This window comes from Dermacentor silvarum, chromosome 1 (assembly GCF_013339745.2).
Source record: "Dermacentor silvarum isolate Dsil-2018 chromosome 1, BIME_Dsil_1.4, whole genome shotgun sequence".
Lineage (NCBI taxonomy): Eukaryota > Metazoa > Arthropoda > Arachnida > Ixodida > Ixodidae > Dermacentor > Dermacentor silvarum.
Window position 1 is genome coordinate 224962880 of NC_051154.1, and position 20045 is coordinate 224982924.

General features: G+C 46.2%; 1 protein-coding gene across 2 annotated transcripts in view; it reads right to left on the reverse strand.

Moving 5' to 3' along the window:
- The window catches only part of LOC119436841 (gamma-aminobutyric acid type B receptor subunit 1), an 89340-nt gene that overhangs the window by 54903 nt on the left and 14392 nt on the right, over nucleotides 1–20045 (reverse strand). For both annotated transcript variants that reach the window (XR_007464778.1, XM_037703829.2), the window contains exons 7-10: nucleotides 12287–12544; nucleotides 5664–5727; nucleotides 5478–5555; nucleotides 1034–1184 (exon numbers count right to left, since the gene is read on the reverse strand). Coding sequence is in view for 1 of the 2 variants with exons in the window: in XM_037703829.2 (XP_037559757.1) it covers nucleotides 1034–1184; nucleotides 5478–5555; nucleotides 5664–5727; nucleotides 12287–12544 (551 nt within the window). In the remaining variant the exon portion in view is untranslated. The remainder of the gene's footprint in view (nucleotides 1–1033; nucleotides 1185–5477; nucleotides 5556–5663; nucleotides 5728–12286; nucleotides 12545–20045) is intronic.

Consider the following 20045-nt stretch of genomic DNA (forward strand, 5'->3'; position numbering starts at 1 on the left):
TGCCGATGGCACAGGGCAATTGTCAGTTTCGCTGCTGGAGTCACACGGTGCAAGATAGCGCGGCACGTAATCTACGGTGCAAGGTAGTGCGGTACGTTCAGTCAAGTGCTCCTCCGCTTCTCCCGCTAATCGCCGTATTTTTCTTGCCGTAGGAGGCTTGTGAGTCCGTATTCCGAAGGCGTGCTTTGTCCAAAATTTCTTCTCCAACGAGCGACGATCCATCCCTAACCTGGGAGCTCTCAGTAATCCAAATTCTGCGTATCAAGTGAAGACGCTGGCATGGTTTACGAAGCAGACAACTGCGGTTGCCATCTTGCGCCTGCCACAGCAGCAACCAATGGAGAGACGCCTTTCAGCACGGCAGCCAATCGGAGGCCCGCTTTCATCGGAGGGCCCCTGTGACTACCTGTCGCAGAACCGCGCTTCTTTTGTGTTTGTATGTTTGTTACAAGATGGCGACGACGGACGAATTGAGAAGCGTAACGGCGAAACTTTGAGCTTTCTAACGATACCAAGATGGTGGCGCTCGGTGACGGGAAATACGAGATATGTCTCCGTGAACTAGGGTGATCTTGCGAGATTTAAAGCTGTTTTCTTGTCCTGCGCACTGACGAATTAATCTTTTTTGGGCAACTTTTAGTATGTTTTCAGCCAAACCATTTTGATACAGCGTAGATTAGGCATTGCAGATACCGAAACGAGTGGTTTTCAAAAATCTATTTTTCTCGCGATTTTCGCGATCTGATCCCCGCCTCCTCCCTTAATTCAGCTAGTTTTAATTGTGTTTCGATGATACGAATTTCGGCTAATACGAATATTTTTTGTGACCCTGTGAGATTCCTATCATCGAGATTCCACTGTAATTCATATTGAACATATTGGGAAAGGACACACACTTAAGAAAGGCAAACAGTAAAGGGGGGGGGGCACAATAAGAGCATAAATTGCTGGCAGAGATCCTATGCTGCAACAAAATAAAAGGGGGGGGGGGGGGTACAAAAGGAAAAGGCAAATGTGCCTGTTCCCATCTCACCTGGAGTGCCTGAATATCCAATTGAATATGAGCAGGCCAACAGCCCAGACAACACCGATGAAGGCCACTGCACACATCCCAGCAAAGAGGCTGAGTGACACTTTGCGGTGTACCCGAACTATGATTGTACGGTCCTGGGGTGGCTTCCCATCTGAAAATCAGACACACAGTGCTACTGCTTATGGCTGTCATCTTTAAAGCATTAAAGGGAAACTGAACAGGTTTCCAAAAAAATCGAGTTATAAGCACCATTTGATACTTTTGAACACCCTGAACACGAAAATCGACAAGAAATTTGACATGGCGCAGCCAAAAACGCGTTATTAGCAAAAAAAAACTCCGAGCTGCGACTGGGCGGCACGCGGCGCATCCGGCTCGCATCGATGATTCGTGGAGCGCACCGTGACATCAATCCATGGGTCCACGAGAGCCCGCCGCAACGTGACAGCTTCTCACCAGGTACTGCGATTACCTTCCAAACGATTTCGCACGGTTCAGTTGCTGTTATGGATAATTTTGATCACTTAGGGGTGATTGGCGTGACACCATACACGTTTGAACCAGTGGCCTGACAACGAGAAACACCTACGCCAAGCGCGAGCGCGATCGCCAGCGCAGAAGTTGGAATGGCCGGAGCCCGCCGGATCCGAGGACCTAATTGCGACATTTGCCATTGCGGCATTTGTGCCAGACAAATATACGCCGCACGGAAGTGATTTTTTTTTTTTTTTTTTGCAGTATAGCTGTGCTGTTTTGTGACCCACGGTACTAGAAGCAGCGTTCGACATTGCCTTAGCAGTCAGAGTGAGATTGTATTACTTCATACCGGGCGTCCTTATAACAGAATACGGAAAGAAATACTCGTTTTGTACACAGTAGAGAGACTCGTTTTGTACGCAGTGCATTCTAGTGTTGCTGGTTTGCAAGTAATAAAGTGCAACTGCCGAATTGCCCTGAAGGTACACATCGCATGGAAATTATTGTACTTGCAATATAATTTAATTCAGTGCAGATATTACTTCCACAGATGCATTCTGCTGTGCTGTGACCGCAACAAACAATGTGTGCAATCATTGCTGTATTCTATCTTGCAGCGAATGCGGAGACGCACTGTCAGCACAGTGCATTTTGAAGTTACCAAGTTACTAAGATAACAATACAAGGTGCAGACGTGCCAGACAAATATAGGCTGCACGGAAGTGAATTTTTCTTATTTTGGCACAATAGCTGTGCTGTTTTGTGACCCATGGTGCTAGAAGCAGCGTTCGACGCCGCGACGGCGTGCCTGGGCTGCTTGCAATGTCGTGCGGGAATTTGACGAAAAACAAAAAAGTGTGCCACTGCACGTTGTTATGCATATCTCTGCGGTTTACTGTAGTTCTATTTTATGCTTTTTGGCCCTCGATTCCCGGTTGTGTTGAAATGATCAGAGGTAAAAGCCCACTCCCGTCGTTTCACGCTTTTGAACAATCCGCCGCTTTCCTTAAAGCAAGTGATGTAAGCACTCAGGCGTATGGGCACTTAGGTATCCGATTGAAACATTATTTTAGGTGTCTTTTCTACGTGACGTATATTTCTGTTGTGACAGGTGTTCCTGCATGCACTGCAGAGCAATGGAAATAGAAGAAGAATGTTTGTGCTGCCAGGAAGTAAACGAAATTCCTGCAAGACAGAAAAAAACTAAGTGTATCACAGAAGGCTGCTCTCGGTGGCGGCGATTCATTTCATTTATGAGCGAAGATCGATGGCACCACGCCTGGCCTTAGTCGACCAGATTTCACCGGAATTCCCATTGCACGCATCAGCGATAAACTCTGATGGTAATCACTGTCCCAAAAATGTTTTTAACAGAGAAGAGTGGTTCTTGAAGGTTTGAAATTAATTCGTTTCACCGCTGCGATCCACTGAGCAGCTTGTTTTTTCTGCCGTGGGAAATTGTGAAAGATGACGTCGTCTCGGCCGCCGTTGGTCGTACAGCCGTAAGCAGTGCAAAAGGACGGCATGGTGACACTGTATGCTTCTTAGACAGGAGTTCTTGCGGTAACAGTCCTTTGAAGCGTTAGCCGAAAACGCAGGGTGGAGATCTTGATCATTTGCGATAAAGGCCACGGATACAACCCGACTGACGCGCAAAACCTGCACACGCTTTCCGCACGGGGGCCTGGGACCCCTATATTGACGTCATTTCCGCTAGCTTTCCCCTTCCGCCGCCGCCGCGGGCTGACTCCGCGAGCCGCGGTGGGCGGAGCATAGCTGCCATTTTAATTCTTAATTACGCCGCCGCTACTTGTATGATGGAAAAACAAAACTTCGTACCGGGGATTTCAAGTGTCTGCGCTTCAGAAAAACGTCACTTTTTAGAAATCTAAAACCTGTTCAGTTTCCCTTTAAGTGTTTTGCGCTATTACGTTGAGCACTAATCAACTCCCTTCAAATGAAAATGGTTGGGAAAAAATGGAGTAAATTTATGTAAACTCCAAGAAACAACTACAAATAAATGCTCGGGGGGGAGGGGGGGGCATGCTGTGAATGAAACTGCACAATCGTTGCAGCTCATGATAGATGTCCACATAGCTGTGCGTTGCACGGGGAAATATTGAAATTTGAGAGGGTTATTGTACTTGCTGCAGTCACAGTCAGGCTGGACTATGCGCTTCTTCCCCTCAGTTCTTGCTGTGTAGGAAAGAAAAGCTGCTGTTGCATGACGTGGCAAACCACCGGTGCATTCACACTCTAGCCTTTCCACTTTAAAAATGTCACCTGCTGGTTCACCAGCCACCAGTCCCTTTTGGGTGGTACAATATTCTTGGGAATAATGTCTGCACAATATATAAGCATTGTGCAACCTTCCCTTCAAGAATTTTGTCACTATCCAAGAGTGCTTTGCCAAACCAGCCTTTGCGCTGCGCATCCCACGCAGCAGGCCTTTGTCGCTCCTTCTTCTGTCTTCCTTCCACCCCTCCTAAGTCGGGGAAACATGAAAGGTAAATCTGACGAAGCAGAGCGTATCTTTTTTTTCTTCTTTTCTTTCTTTTTTTTTTTCTTGTGGATTTTGCGGTCATTTTTCTTTTTGGCGGTGCGCACCCACTACTAGGTAGCCAGATTAAAATGTTATAACTAATAGCGCGAATGGGGGCATTGCAGTAAGCTGTTTAGTTAAAAGTCAACTCCTGAATTACATCTGACTAGCTTTTCCTTACAAATCTTCAACCCACATAGCTGTACAACCCAGAATGATCCTAGCTAAGATGGTAACACATCCAAATCAAAAGACAAATAAAAAATTCTGAGGATACCTAAGCACTTCTTATGAGTTGTGAATGTGAAAGCATTAATGTCCAATTGAACGCAGCTGAGCAGTCCTTTAAGTTTTGCGCTGCAGGTAATGTTTTCGAGTTTTGCTGCGGGGCATGTTATCGAGTTTTGCAGAAGTGTTCTGATTGGTGCAGGTTATTTATTTTTTTTTTTGTACAGTTTCTACGTTAGCATGTTGGCTCTAGACCGGAATCATTTGGATGATATTGCTGAGAAATTAAGGATGCCGCATGGCACCGATGTCCTGCGTGACATGAGACCAAGGAAGCAGTAGCAGCCACCAAGGCCGGCAGGCGCGCACAACAGCTAAGCCAAGCGAGGGTGAGAGAGATAGATACGGACCGCGCGCCAGCTTCCGAGAGTGAGACGGCAGCACCGTATCTGCTCCGTCGAGGCATGCTGGTGATGTGGCATTGTGGTGATGCCCATTACCCTCTCACAACACCTGGCGCGCTATCACAGCAGCAAGTGTTCTGATTCACCCGCTCTGCTCCGTCGAGGCGTGCTCGTGACGAGCCGTCACAGCCAATGGGAATTTAGGTGCCGTTTCGCTGCTGCAGACACTAGCTTTTTTGCTCGATCGGCCATTTAATATTTCACATAAAAAAATCCTCATTATCATATCATTACTGTTTCATTTGTACAAGCACCAAAAAATATATATATATCTTTTTTGGTGCCTGCACATCTTCTGCCAGAAGAAAAATCATGCCAGCCAGAAGTGTGCCTTTTGTGCTGAAGTGACATGAATTTATTTCCACTGAATGAATGAATGAATGAATGAATGAATGAATGAATGAATGAATAATGCAGCGCCCATGACATGTGCCTCGCCATTTATCTCATGTTTCAGTGCTGCCTGCTTCAGAATGTTGAATGAACTAGGTCTAGTCTGCACCTTGATTTCAATTTTGCAAGAGCTGAAATTAGTTGCACGCCTAGTTGTGCACACTTGAAAGGTCGCTGTACCCTCCCAAGGTGCATAGTATTTAAGCAGGCAACATCATAAAACTGGGCAAGTTACATCGCTTCGCAACAGCTCTGTAATGCAACTGTTCTTGCACATACAAATCGCTATGCTGGCACAAGATAGGCACAAGATTTGAACAATGTTGATAAGGTGGCTTACCTGCCCACTTTTCTTGGTTTAATATGGTCAAATTGTCAGTCTGGGTGTCAAAATAACCAATCTTGACATAGTTTCCATCTGGTGGTGAACAAAATAGACACAAAATCAACATGCTAATTTTTGCAGTCATGCAGTGGTGTGTCCCATGCACTTGACAGAGAACAAGCTCAAGACAAGTGCACTTACCAATCATTTGTTCAATGAGTGTCCATGCCATGCGATCACCTTTTGCCGAGAAGGCAACAAATCCCTGAAGAAATAAGAGAGCACAATTGGCCCCTTTATTCAAAAAAAGAGCTGCGTGCCCTGCACACCGCACGTCAACGTGCGAAATTACACACCATAGCTGCTTCATTAGTTTAACTCTCATATCTCATCAGTAGTTTCAAGGTTTAACCTTTTAAAACATTCTCTTATTATCACAGAAATTTAATCAGTAACATTTGATGTCTGTTAACCTTAGCATGGGTTGAAAATTAATAGCCACTCTCGAGTCATATGTGTGCTTTCAATTATAATTGGTGCCACAAGGAATAAAATAGAACACTCATTGCAATTATAACACCATCTAGACAGTAAAAGGCCTCCACACTCTGTTAAATGATGTCATGCTACCTGGCCTGACTCGCATGGATTCAAATAGGTGTGCTCTAAATGCAGCCGTGCCAATTATTACATCACTGCTTTAGTCACACTGCACTTTGCAGCGGAAACTTTGGACCAAGTGGCATGACGTCACGAAACAGAGTGTGAAGGCCTGCTTTCTACAGTCGAACCCACTTATAACAACATTCAAGTGCCACGAAAATTCCATTGTTATAACCGATAATTGTTATAACCGGGTAGCATGAAAAAAAAAAACAAGATAGGGGAATGGCAAAGCTGTTGTGAAAAAACTATAATGGCAGGGAGGCCAGTGCCCTTCCCCACCACCATCCTCATCCGGCTGCTAATTTTGTTGACTCCTTTTTAATTCCGTTTAATTCTGCTTCCTGTGCGCTGTGATCGCATGTAACAATTCGCGGCTGTCGGCGTTCAAGAATGGCACTGCTATAGTAAAACCTCGTTAATTAGGATTTCATGGTACTGAAAAAATGTGCGCATTAACCGAATGTCGAATTATCGAGGGTATCAAATGCTTTCTATGTCAAAACGCGTTTATTTACTGAATGAATCAGCAGAATCCTGTTTTTATTTTGCACAAAAGCAGTGCAGAAGCTGCAATTTTCGTCATCTCGTGACTGATTAGCGCTCGCAGCGAGGAAGGCCTCGCGACTTCTGTCACAGTGTGGCCACGGCACACATCTTCATCTGTGACATGCTTTTCACTCGATTATCCCGATTATTTTTTCGCCCGGACGCCAGGTCGCCGCCCATCGCGATATAGATGGTGCTCTTCACCCTCGACAGCTTTGCAGTGAGTAAAAACGACACTACTGTTTGAAGCAACCGCAGCCGCTGTCAACGCGATCATGGATGGCGACCTTGCGGTTCTGAAGTCAAACAGTAGTGTAGTGTTTTGTAGCGTTTTGACTCGGTGAGTCAAAACGAAACTACCGTTTGCTGCAACCGCTGCGGACGAAATCGCGGCCGCTATCGACGCGATCATGGATGACGACTACGCAGTCATGAAGGCACGCGGCCAATGCGGTGCTATGCGCGGCAGTAAACGCAAGAATAAAGGCTTTAAAGTCGCAAATAGGCACGAAGCGTTTCGGCGTTGCTGGCATTCCAGTACAATATTCACTGATGACTATGGTGATGCGAACTTCGTCGCTTCGTTACGGTGGACGCTAACGTCGTTTTGGCTCTATGCACATTTGTGGCACTCCGCCAGCCCCAGCACAATCAGTGCAGTTGGCGCAGTCCATTCGTGATTCGGAGGGGTGGAAGGGCAATGGGACAGAGGCGCGTGAGGATGGCAATGCGGAGGATGGATGGAAAACAGTGTGCAGCGGCGTGCAACGGCTCAATTTTCTTTTTTATTTTTGAGGAGTTCGCATTCCATTCCCAGTCAGCACGGATACCCAGTATAGCCAGACTTCATCGTTATAACCGATAATGTGGCATGGGGGCACTGTAGTAAGCGGGTTATTTCACCATAGAAAACATACAAAAGCTGACGGTGCAGCAGCTTCTCATTGTTATTGACCCTTTTCGCGGCACTCACATGGGTGCTGCCATGTTTGATCACGTGGTGAATCGTCCATTACTTGCCTCAGCTGCCTGCGTTGCCTCCGCGTTACAATGCAAGCGTGTGACGCCGGTGCGGCGCAGCAAACCTCCATTTCGACGAATATCGTTATCGGTGGCTTTGTGCATGACACGAAGCTTTGACCACAGCTTTACAGGACATGTAAGTGCTTTCAGAGCTCATTACGCCTTGTCCATTATGCCTCAAAGCGGGGCCAGAAATGTATTCCAAGCTGTCCAAACTTCGCGCTTATGAATTAAATCAGGATCAGTTAGCTCTTCCTTCTTTATTTGGCAAGCATTTTGAAGCAGCCGCTTGTCACGTTTCTCACTCAGTAAAGTTCCTCGGTGCGGCCACTATCTGATTGTTTATTTTCAGCCTAATCACTCGCGGGTGTGCTCTGCACAAAGCTTTGGATGTAAATGTTCTGTACTTTGAGGTAGCTTGTAGCAAAGACGCATTATCGCTAGTCCCTCGCTTACTCTGTGGACCGTCGCGAAACGTTCAGCTTCCAACAGTCGTGTCTTGTCAGTGTAGTTGCCGTCACTCATGCTTCGGCACATTGGTTCCATGTGTGCACCCATTGACTTATTATTGATATGTTGGCGATAGGGTGGGCGTAAGTTTGCGTGCGACTAGGCGTGGATGTGTGTAGATAATGTGCGAGAAGCTTTCTATGCCAGTAAGTGGCGCTACTTCCTTTTGTAACGAGCGGTTCTCCCTCTTAAATGCCGACGTTCCGGAGTTGAAGTTCTTTTTTTTTTTGAAGGTTAGCTATACAGCGTTGGCGGATGAACTATCTTTTTGGATCCTTGAGGAAAGCCATGCATCGCGAAGGGCCGGCAACACAGGCAGTCCTTATGCAGCAGCGGCGACACAGGTTGATTCCATTCCTTATATGTGAATCACTATTTTTGCAGCGAACTACTGTGCACTCCTTCCCCTTATTGTTACACATGTTGCAGCATGAATTGGGCACAGTGCATTAGCGAACACCCAGTTTGCATTTCCGACAGCTGATCCCACAGTAGCAGGGCAGAAGCAGTAATGGTTTCGTATTCGTGCGCATTCGCTGAGGCAACGTATGGCGCGCCGCCGAAAGAGCCATCTCGTTCCTCTAGAGCAAACTGCTCCGCGAAAAGGGTCAATAACCGATATATTGTTAAAACTGGTATCGTTATAAGTGGGTTCGACTGTATGTGCTGTTGGCACTTCCCACATGGTTTTCCGGGAAATTTTACCATTTCTGCAGAAACAAAACGGCCCAGGGCAAGTAAAAAATAAACTTGTGGCAATAATAAAGAAAATTGTCAATGTTGCCCGAGGGGTGAAAAATTTACAAAGATAGCAAGGTTTAGTGTTGTGCTTGAGCTCCTTGGATAGTGTTACGCAGAGGCGACATATTGGCGTGACAAAGCCCACGAAGCGAGTGCTGCTGCGCAGAAGCAACAGTGCCCAGGCAGCCAGCTACCAGATGTCTCACAATGCTGGCGTGATGAGAAGCACTGTCAGTGGCATTGCAGGCATTGCACTGCCAGCATTTGTCAGTGCCCAATGAGAGATTAGATTATTTCCTCCTTGTCCATTGCGCTCAGACCAGTGTATGCACATGGCTGCCCAGCAGGAACACACAGCGCTCATGCCAGCAGTGGAAGGCAGAACACTGCTCAGGCTCAGCTGACGAGCCAATTGTGCAGTGCATGATGGTGCGTCCACTTGGCTTTCTCACTCTTGCAGCCAAACACACTGTGCATTACTTGCATCTCCAGAGATCGTCTAACCCTCCACTCATGAACCCTGCATGCACCTTTGATACTGGGATGGTATGATGGTGGTGGTATGAATGTGCCTCAAGTGTCCATATAATTGATATTGTAATAAAAAGAGCTAAAACAAAGCTGTATTAGTAAAGAAAGAGCGACCACACTAAGCCTCATTGCAAACAGTACTGTATTTATTCGAATATAGATCGACCTTTTTTTTTTCCGGAAATGTCATCCATAATTAGCTATCAACCTATATTCGTAACCAAAGAATCTCGACCTATATTTGTGGTCAAAGCTAGCTAAAGTATCGAGCTAATGGAGTTCCACTGCGGAACAGGGCTGCCGCTGGAGCAGCCAGGGCCAAGGCCGGAAACCAAAACGCCTTGGCATGCATGTCGATACCACACGTCGAAGCTGCAGACGCACAAAACATAAATAATGCAAATAGGAAATTTGCGGCAGTTAAAAATCCAACAAAAGCGGCAGCACAATTAATAAGTCATAACAATGTTTCTGGTTAAAGAAACACACTTGTTTATTGGTTGTTTTTCCCTCTGCGTCAACATTTTGCAATCATTTTTATGTGACGGTTCGCATTTGCTGTTGTGTGGCTGTGCGACGATGTCACGTCGGCAGAGCTACACCGCTGACTTGAAGCATCAAGTGGTACTTTTTGCCGAGAACTCCAACAACTGCGCCGCTCTGCATGAGTTCGTCGTGAACGAAAAGCTGATTAGGGGTTGGAGGAAGCAGCGGGACCAACTTTTTGCGTGCAACAGGCAGCATCGTGCTTTTTGCGGCCCAGCAACCGGGAGGCATGACGCTCTCGAGAAAGAACTGAGGCTTCATTTGAAAGACAACTTTCCTGACATTTCTGACGAGGATGTGGCTTGTGGCAGCGACTAGCGAGTGGCCGAGTCGAGCTTATTGTAAATAAAGGTGTCATGTTCCAATTTTTCCGTTTCTTAAAAGATATGGGTCGACCTATATCCGAATTATTATTTTTTTTTATTTCTCGGAAAGCACAATACAGTGGAATCTCGATGATATGAATCTCACGGGGTCATGAAAAATATTCGTATTAGCCGAAATTCGTATCATCGAAACAAAATTAAAACTAGCTAAATTAAAGAGTCAGAGGTGAACTCACTCAGGCACACGTACGTAAAAAGCATTTACAGTATAGACCACTTATAACGTAACCGTTTATAGTGAAGAACTGGCTACAATGCGGCCTTTTCCGATTCCCGTTTACCCTCTAATAGAACTCCATGTATACGCATACCGCTTAGAGTGCAGCCGCGTAATACCGGTTATAATCCGGCTTCCATGGGAAAATCTCGCCGCAAGGGCAGTAGCGAGCACGCTTCTCAACGAGGTGTGCCCAACGATGGGAAAGAAGATCAACGAGGGCGATCCGGAGACGTGGAGCATGAGTCCAAGGGCGATAAAATCGTTGCCACGCGCCGTATGTGCGAGTGAAAGCGCGCGGGGGACGCGCGCCTTTACAGAGAGCGAACGCACAGCCGAGAGCAAACGCGACTTCCGCCACGCGAAAGGCCGTGGGGGTATGGGAGGGAAGGGCGACGCTGTGCTGCGGCACCAAATGCGTATCTTGCACGGTGTAACTGGTATCTTGCAACCGGGCGCAAGGGTAACTGGCGACGCAATCTCCCACGAAGAAAGGAGCAAAACGGGAAGGCAGCGCGGGAGGAAGAGACAGAGGGGGGGGGGGGGCCGGCTTCTAATCTGCCAACAAATGCCTTCTTGTACTTTGTGCCTGTGCCGGCTGTCGGTGTTATCGCGCGTACCGTATCTTGAAAGCGATCTCCACACGGCTCTGACCTTTGTATGCGTTGTGCTTACGCCGCTCAGTTTCCGTTGAAGCGATAGACCGCACGAACCTTCGCTCGCTGCGGCGGCCGCGCTTCCCCACGCCTGCATGGGGAAAAGCACAAAAGGAAAAGCAACAAAAGCGCCACCGCTTCAAACTCTTCGCGCCCAGTCGCGGGCTCCGCGCTGTCCGGCGCCGCGTCCGCACCTCCGTACCAAAATTGAAAGGGAGAAAGCGCGTGACTGCGCGCTGATCTCTTTTGCGGCCGTCAATGGGGCGGCGTTTATTCGTATCAACTGACACAGGTCGAAAATCGATTTGTAACAACCGTTCTCTAGCACGTTGCAAAGTAATGGGACTCGGCCTGGACCTCAGAAAAATTCGTATTATCCAGAAATTCGTATTAGCCGTGATCGCATCTTCGAGATTCCACTGCATATAGGAGTCTACCTATATTCGTGCTTGACCTTTTTTCGAGTAAATATGGTAATTACAAGTTCAATTTGCAAAGCAATATGACACATACCACGATCACAGAACTAACGAATAATAGGCCAATTTTTCCCATACCAATTGTTTTCTTGTTACAGCTTCCTCTGCCAACATACTTTTTTTCGTGAACAGCAAGTGAAGAGGAAATATCTCTTGCTTTGTGCTGTGAACATCTATGCACTGCTCTGTCATCAAGGTTCTTTGATGAAAGAGGTTTTTTCTGTCTGATATTATTTGTTCAGAACAGCTGCTTCTGTGTCAAACACACAGCTGGCATTATTTTAAAAATGCAAAGAATACCATGGCCATATGAATTCAGAGATTCTATTTTGATCCAATTCTGATTCCATTTCAGACTGATTCTTTTACCCTATTACCTTTGAACTGAACGAGTCTTTGCTTACAATAATGCTGGAATCAGCCGGTCAAGGTGGCGGATGAGGATAACAGAATAGAATCAAGTAAAAAGAATCTCTTTATTACTCAGGCACATGAGAGGAAAATGCACAAAAGAAGTTCTCACCGAGACACCAAGAAACTGGGTGGCATTCATGGCTGACCAAATTTCATCTGCAATCTTGTGGTTGGTGTAAGTAAAGTCCTCAATGCTCATGGAGTATTCACGCAAGGTGTTGATGGTCTTGTTGAGCGCCAATGCAATGGCCCAGATGGCATCATATGCTAGGGGGGCCTCCTGATGCCCTTCAGGCTTGTAGCCCTGAAGCCCTCCATTCTGCTCCGCTAGCGCTCGCTCATACCGCTCCAGGAATTGCTGCGAGCTCTGCACACAAGAAAGACAATGATGCACATCAAGTGATCAACATACTGTGGCAACTGCTCTGCTACTCAACAAACGCGCTAGTTTATTCTGCATTTTGTTAAACAGCAGCAAACAATGTCAGTGTCGATGCTTTTGCTGCATGACCATACTGCTTCTGAAAAATAACAATGAAGTATGTGCATGCAAATACACAACTGCATTCCAGAGAAGCCACTAACAATGCAGGATACTAGTTCTCTTGTCTTAAACATATGAAAGCTCTAGACAAAGCACAAATATATGTCATGAGCTTGGTCCCTACCAATGGCTTGTTTTACAGTAGACTTCCATTAATTAGATTTTTTGGTTAATTCGATGCTGACCGAAAGTCCCAGCAGGCACCCATGCATTTCTATATGCCCAAACATTCATTATTTGAATCATAAAATTGGCCTTCGCCAGATAATTTTAACTTGACCAGTTAGCATGCACGCAGTTAGCATGCACGCAAGTATCAGTGTCTGTCTCGGAAGAGCTTAGAGGACAGTGAATGAGTTGAGTACATGTCACCTCCCTTTGAAAACGCCTATTTTCGGCTTGACCTATGAAGATTTTCAAGCAATAACAGTAGTTGACAATGTCTGATTACGGTATTTACCCGATTCAAATGCGTGTCTTTCTTTCTTTCTTTCTTTCCCCAAAACATTATGCCGTAAGTTACCTGCGCAGTGCAATCGGATATGAAACTAAAACCGCGTTTACGGTGTTCATATGCTTTACCGCATAACACTGCTTTATTTTGGCAAAGCTCAATTTAAAAAACATGTGATGAAGCTGACTAGAAAACCAGCCACCGTTGTGCAATACATATCAGACCCTTGCTAATTTTTTTCATACTAAAGAAAATCGGGCGCACAATAGATTTCTACTTTGTTCAGAAGCTTTTGTGTCATTTCCACATTAGTTTTCTACTTTGGACACATAGATAGTGGTTGTGTTTTTGATTTGGGTGCATGTCCGACCCTGCAAATACTGACAAATGAATCAGAGGTGTGTTGTGGCGTTTTTTCTGCATCTTGTTTAATTCGACCCGCCAGATAATTTTATCAATTCCGTCGGTCCCGTCAGGTTCAAATTAACAAAAGTTGAGAGCATTTTGTTCTTTCAATTTACCTTTCAATGAGAAGAAACTTCCATACACCACTTTATTTTTAGAACATCATACCAAAAGGTTGTATAGAAACAGCCTTGCCTTCAAGAGGGCACATAAACCAGTTCTCTAATGACTTCAACCACATACCCCACACAGTGCCTGACACTGACTTGTATAAAAAAAAAAAAAGAAGAAATGAATGCACAAGCGCTACTCAAAGGCTTTGGTTCTGTCATTGCTTGTAGACAAATGTCACCCCTGAAGATGTTGTGGCACAAACATATCTAGCGTCATGAAGTCTGTCACCTTCGCCTTATTGTCCTCGTTTCTTGTGTGCGCGCTGCAGTTTCAAGATGAATGTCTACATACAATCAGCATTACATCTATATTTGAAATGTGATGACAAAGGGTGCAATGGGTGGCTATGTGGTGACAACAGGGTAGAAAGAGAGCGCTTTGGCTCTCAGGCACAGAAAAACTTGAAGACCAGTTGGGAAGTGCTGATGACAGCAGACCCACTAACTAATCTGCAGACATGTCAGCCACACAAAATTCACATTGCCTTCACTTCTAATAGAAACTCTGAGACCAGTATGCAACACACATTCCGTGGGCGACTTCAGCCTGGCTTATTCGAGAAGGCTGTGGCTAGAGCTTAGTGGGCAAGCCAACTTTGCACGGTGGGCACTAACGCAGCTCACACATCTGGCAGGCACCTCAACAGTCTACTGACAATGTTATCAGAAATTAAATGCACCTGGGAAAATGGAAGTCCATCCCTTACATAACGGTGACTTTTAGTGGGAAAACAGATGCACTAATGCTCTCAAAGGGGCATGCAGGTCCTTGTAGTCAAACGAGTGGACAAGGCATGACAATTAGTTTGATGTGCACAAACCAGTTCACTGTGCTGAGGGCAGCCAACAGCATTTACAGATGATCGTACGCTGATTGCAAAGTAAACAGGAAACAATGCAATATTTATAATGTAACTTGCACCGGCACTGCAACACTGCTGCACCCTTCATGCTAGTCCAAAAAAATTTCATGGAAAAATGGTGCAGTGGCACAACAAGGAAGGCTGTCATTGTGGTGCCATGCTCTACTCTTTGCAGACTGCCACTTGTATATCCATTCGTCCACTGGAATGTGCTATTAGATTCACTACATGCTGAAATCCATATGAAATGCTATCACCCAGGATGCAGAAAAAGCCCTGAAAGACCCCAAGCAGTAGTCATGCTAAAGGTTTTTCCACTGCAAGCGCACTTCAGTCCTGGTCAAAGTGAAATCATTCAGGACAGTAGCGTGTTTGGAAGTAATGTAATTTCATTACTGGCCCAATTAGAAATGTACTAAAAGGTTGCTGAGCAAACTTCTGCCCACATGCCTACAACGATCACTATTATGAGCTTAGAAAGGAAGCAGAGGGGCTCAATTTTCAGTTGTTGTTTTTTTTTGTCCGCTTTTGTTTCCGTTTATTTATCATTTCTAAATTTCAATTCATACAAGTAATTCACCCTATGCTTTCCTTGATGTAATTGTCTGCTGGCTTCATATTGTTACGCGAATGAAGCATTACTTACACAGAAAACTGTACATGATGTATTTACTCGGTGGATTGCAACGCTGGCCAGTCTAGCTAATAGCTTGCGTGTGAGTCCCTGCTTCGTTGTCGTCTTTGTCAGGATGACTGTTTTCCGACCTTCTTCAATGGACCTATGTATCATTACTCCCTGTGGCTGAAGCGCAGTCCCGGGGCGTCTAAAGATCGGTGGTAGCAGCACAGTGGTAGGATTTAAGGCGAGAGACGTGCACAACATCACTTGATTGTGAGGCAGATGACGTAGTGGAAGTAGCAGGGACAATCTCATATGTAACCAGTGCTCCAGCACGAAGCACTCGGTAGGGGCCTATGTACCGAGAGAGCAGCTTTTCTGTGAACCCAACGTGATGAGGGGGGGGACTACAGGAGCACCAGAGAACCAGGCATAAAGAGCATGTCTCGGTGTCATTGATTCTACAAACACCACTGGTTCTCTTGCGAGGTGAAAAGGCGAGCATGGGCAATGCAACAGACATGGGCAGATCGGGTAATAGCATCATGTGCACATTCGCTAGCTGGGGCAGTGGGAGATGGAAGTAAAGTGTCCAGAGGTAGTATACATTCTCGACCGTACATAAAGAATGGAGAGTACCTGGCAGTGTCATGGCGCGACAAATTGTAGGCGAATGTTACATAGGGCAGAACGAGATCCCAATCGGTGTGGTCAGAAGAAACATACTTCGAAACTATGTTTGTAAGATCGCGATTAAGACATTTGGCAAGACCGCTGGTTTGCGGGTAATACGATGTTATGAGCATGTGGTGCGTTGAGCAAGCATTCAAGATGTCGGCGATAACTCATGGCAGTAATGTGCGGCCACGGTCAGGAAGCAGTTTGCATGGTGCTCCATGCTGTAGAACGACATCGTGTAGCAGGAAATCAGCGACATCTGTGGCGCAGACATCGTGTAGCAAGAAATCGGCGACATCTGTGGGGCAGCTTGTTGGAAGCACTCGTGTGATAGTGTAGCGTGCTGACTAATTGGTGTCAACTGCGACTCACTTGTTGCCAGAGGTGGATTGAGGAAAGGGGCACAGCAAGTCCAATCCAACACGAAAAAATGGCTTGGACTGGATGTTGAGAGGTTGCAGGTACCTGGCAGGTAGGGTTGATGGTGTTCTGCGGCATTGGCATTTCTTGCATGCAGTAACATTATCGTCAGACAGCGCAGGCAGGACTAGGCCGCCAAAAGAAGCATCGGCGGACCCGGTCTTAAGTGCAAGAGACATCGAGGTGTCCGGCAGTGGGTTCGTCATGAAGTTCATGGAGAACAGTGGAGGGCAGGTGTTTGGTAACAACGAGGTGGAGGGGTTACACTGTCAGGGTGAACATTATGACGGTATAATATGCCAACCTGCAGGATGAAAAAGCATAGGGGGGCATCAGAAGGCAAAGATTCAAGCCGTTCAATGATGGTGCGCAAGGAGACATCACGGCATTGCTCGTCGGTGATGTTGAGGAACAGTGAAATCGAAAAAATGCAAGCGTCTACATAAATGTCCGTGACTGCAGGTGGTCAGTGGTTTGTTTATTCACGGGGTAACGAGACAAACAGTCTGCATCTTGATGCAGGTGACTGGACTTGTGGACAACCGTATAGGAATATTCTTGGAGCCACAGTGTCCAGAGACACAGTCGGCTTTTGGGAGCCTTCAGTGATGACAGTAAGCACAGGACGTGATGGTCTGTTATTACAAAGAACTGCCTGCCATATACATATGGGCAGAATTTTGATATCGCCTAAACAAGTATTCCTACTTTGTAAACGAGTAGTTGCACTCTGCAGCTGTCAGGAGTTAGCTGGCAAAGGCAATGCATGGCTGTGACCACGTTGGTGTTGAGCTAAGACTGTGCCGATTTCATAACTGCTTTCGTCTGTACCAACTTCTGTAGGAGTAGACAGGTCAAAGTGGCCACAGATAGGTGGTCTAGCGAGCATGTTGGTGAGGTTAGAGAATACGGCAGCTTCAGTGGCACCCCAGGTAAAAGGCACATCTTTCTTTATAAGGACAGTAAGTGGTCGTGCAATTGTTGCAAAATCTATCACGAAGTGTCAAAAGTAGAACACGGGCCTATAAAGCTCCGAATGTCTTTCAGTGACCAAGGAAAAGGAAAAGACTTAACAGCACAAATTTTTTCCGGGTCTGGTTGTATGCTGAAAGTGTCAACCACATGTCTCAGCATGGTTATTTGTAGCAGCCAAAGTGGCATTTGGACGAGTTCAGTTGGAGCTAAGCTTTACGGAAGACATCAAGAATAGCCGAGAAACACTTAAGGCCAGTCTCAAACGTGGGGGAAAATACAATTACGTCACCTACGTAGTAGAGACATGTGGTCCATTTGAATCCCTAAAGCAATGAGTCCATTATTCGTTCGAATGCTGCTGGGGCTCTGCATAGACCATAAGGCATGACTCTGAACTGGCGTAAACTGTCAGGAGTGACATATGCAGTCTCCTCTTGGTCCTTTTCGGCCACTGAAATCTGCAAGTAACCAGATCGAAGGTCTATTCATGAAAAGTAGTTGGCACCATGTAGACAATTGAGAGCGTCATCAATGTATCGTAAAGGATAAAAGTCTTTTTTCGTAGCCCTGTTAAGGTGAAAATAATTCACAGAACACTGCCAGGCGCCATCTTTCTTTTTGACAAGCGTGACGGGTGACGCCCAAGGGCTTGACGAGGGTTCAATAATGCCTTTCGTAAGCACCTTGTTGACCTGTTTGAATAATCTGCTGTTCTGATGCAGACATTTGATATGGTCGGCATTGAACCGGAATAACATCACCAGTATTCATGAGGTGCTTAACAAATAAGGTTGGCCCAAAGGATGATTGTCATCGTCAAAATGTCATGGTAGGTAGCCAAGAGGTGGCCCAGAGCGGTGGATTGCTCAGGTAAGAGGTCTGTCGCAATCATGCGGACAAATTTGGCACCGAGGCAAGTAACATGCTGCGGAGGTTGGGGAGAGTCGTAGCAGAAGTCTACTGAAAATGCAGTTATGTAGCAGTCCTCTACAGCACAGTGCATGGCCAGAGACATGCCTTTGGAAAGGACTTGAAAAGCCAAAGTCGACACATTAACATTGCACATTAATAATACATCTGCAATTGGTGTGGCGATGTACTGACCATCAGGCACACGAATGGAGGAGAGCAGCTCAACAAACGTTAGGGCTTTGCGTATATTCGACTCGCGCGACTGGCCACTCGAGGCACTTTGCGTGTATTTGCGAGCTTCTGTCCCGCTCGCAAAAACACTTTTATGTAGCACATATTGAGCAACAGAAAGCTGTATTGGGAGTTTTTCATGTTGCTCTACAATTTTCGCACTGACACTTTTCATGTAATTATAATATTTGAGAAGTTGGTTAATTAATTAGGACTAATTATGGAATTTGGCGGAATGCAAAAAATAATCTGAGTATCTCCAAGCAATGGCAAACAACATTACCCTGGTTCTGTCCTACGTGGCATTTGCATATTTTTAAATCTTTGTGCATGATAGTTGGGATACCCTGTAAATATATATATATATATATATATATATATATATATATATATTGATTGAGAGACGGGGGAGGGGCACCGACAGGGGCAGTAGACATTCCAAGGACCGCAACCATACTGCCATTGACGATGCAGATGGCTTGAGTGGTGGCCGGCATTAAGACTTTCTTCAACTAATGTAGAAAGCGGCTGCTCATAACAGATATCTGGGCTTCGGCATCGATCAATGCTGTCACATGAGCACCATCGACATATATCTCAATTAGGTTCTGGTTTGTAGACAGCGAAAATAAAGGATTTTGGGATGATCACTTCCAAGAACGGCATGATCTAGTTTTCCGTCCGGGGAAATCGGATGGTGGTTGGAGAGGAATAGCGGCGAGGTTGGGGTGAAGGAGACCGATGGCGTTAAGGCGAGGGCGACTGAGGGGAGGGCAGATTATCCACAGGGACGTCTGAGTCGGGTGGCGCACAGCGTGGTGAATAGCGGCGGGGTTCAGTAAACGGGCAAGAAGTGGGGACAAAGTTGTTTCAGGATGGAGACAACCAATGAAAGCGGCAGTGAAAGTATGTATGTCCGATTTGGCGGCAACGGAAGCAGATTGGCCTGTCGTCTAGGGTTCTCCACTTAGCTGGGCTGCGGAAACGGAAGGGAAAGTACAGGTCGCCGCAGGGCACACTAATCAGCACCAGTACGGTGTCAGGTCGGGAGAGAGAGCAGGCTGAAGGAAAACCCAGGTCAGCAAATTCCTGCCACACAACTGCTTGAATCAGAGAGATGGTCGTGTGGTTGGGGACAAAGTGGGGTAGGACACACCGCATCAAGCTCGCATCGAACAATGTGCATCTTCCTCTCATAAAAAAGTGGCGTGACGACAAAATCAGTGTAAGCTAGCGTGGCAGCCGTATTACTGAGACGAGAAAACTGAGCAGTTACACGGTGGCTTCTGGCCTGCTCGAAGCATCGGCATTCCTTGACGATGGCATTGATGGTGGAGACATAAGTGTAAATCAGTAAGCTGAACGCATCATCCATGATGCCTTTCAAAACATGGCCAACTTTGTCACTCTCTGGCATTTTCTCATCTATTTTTTGGCAAAGGGCAAGCACGTCTTGTATGTGGGTGACATATGACTCGGTAGAACGAGTGTGAGCTCGAGTTTTCCAAAGAGATCAGGGAGCTTCTGCTTGAAAATTTCCCAGCTGGTGAGCTCTTTCTCGTGCGTCTGAAACCAAACAAGCGGCATTCGAGCC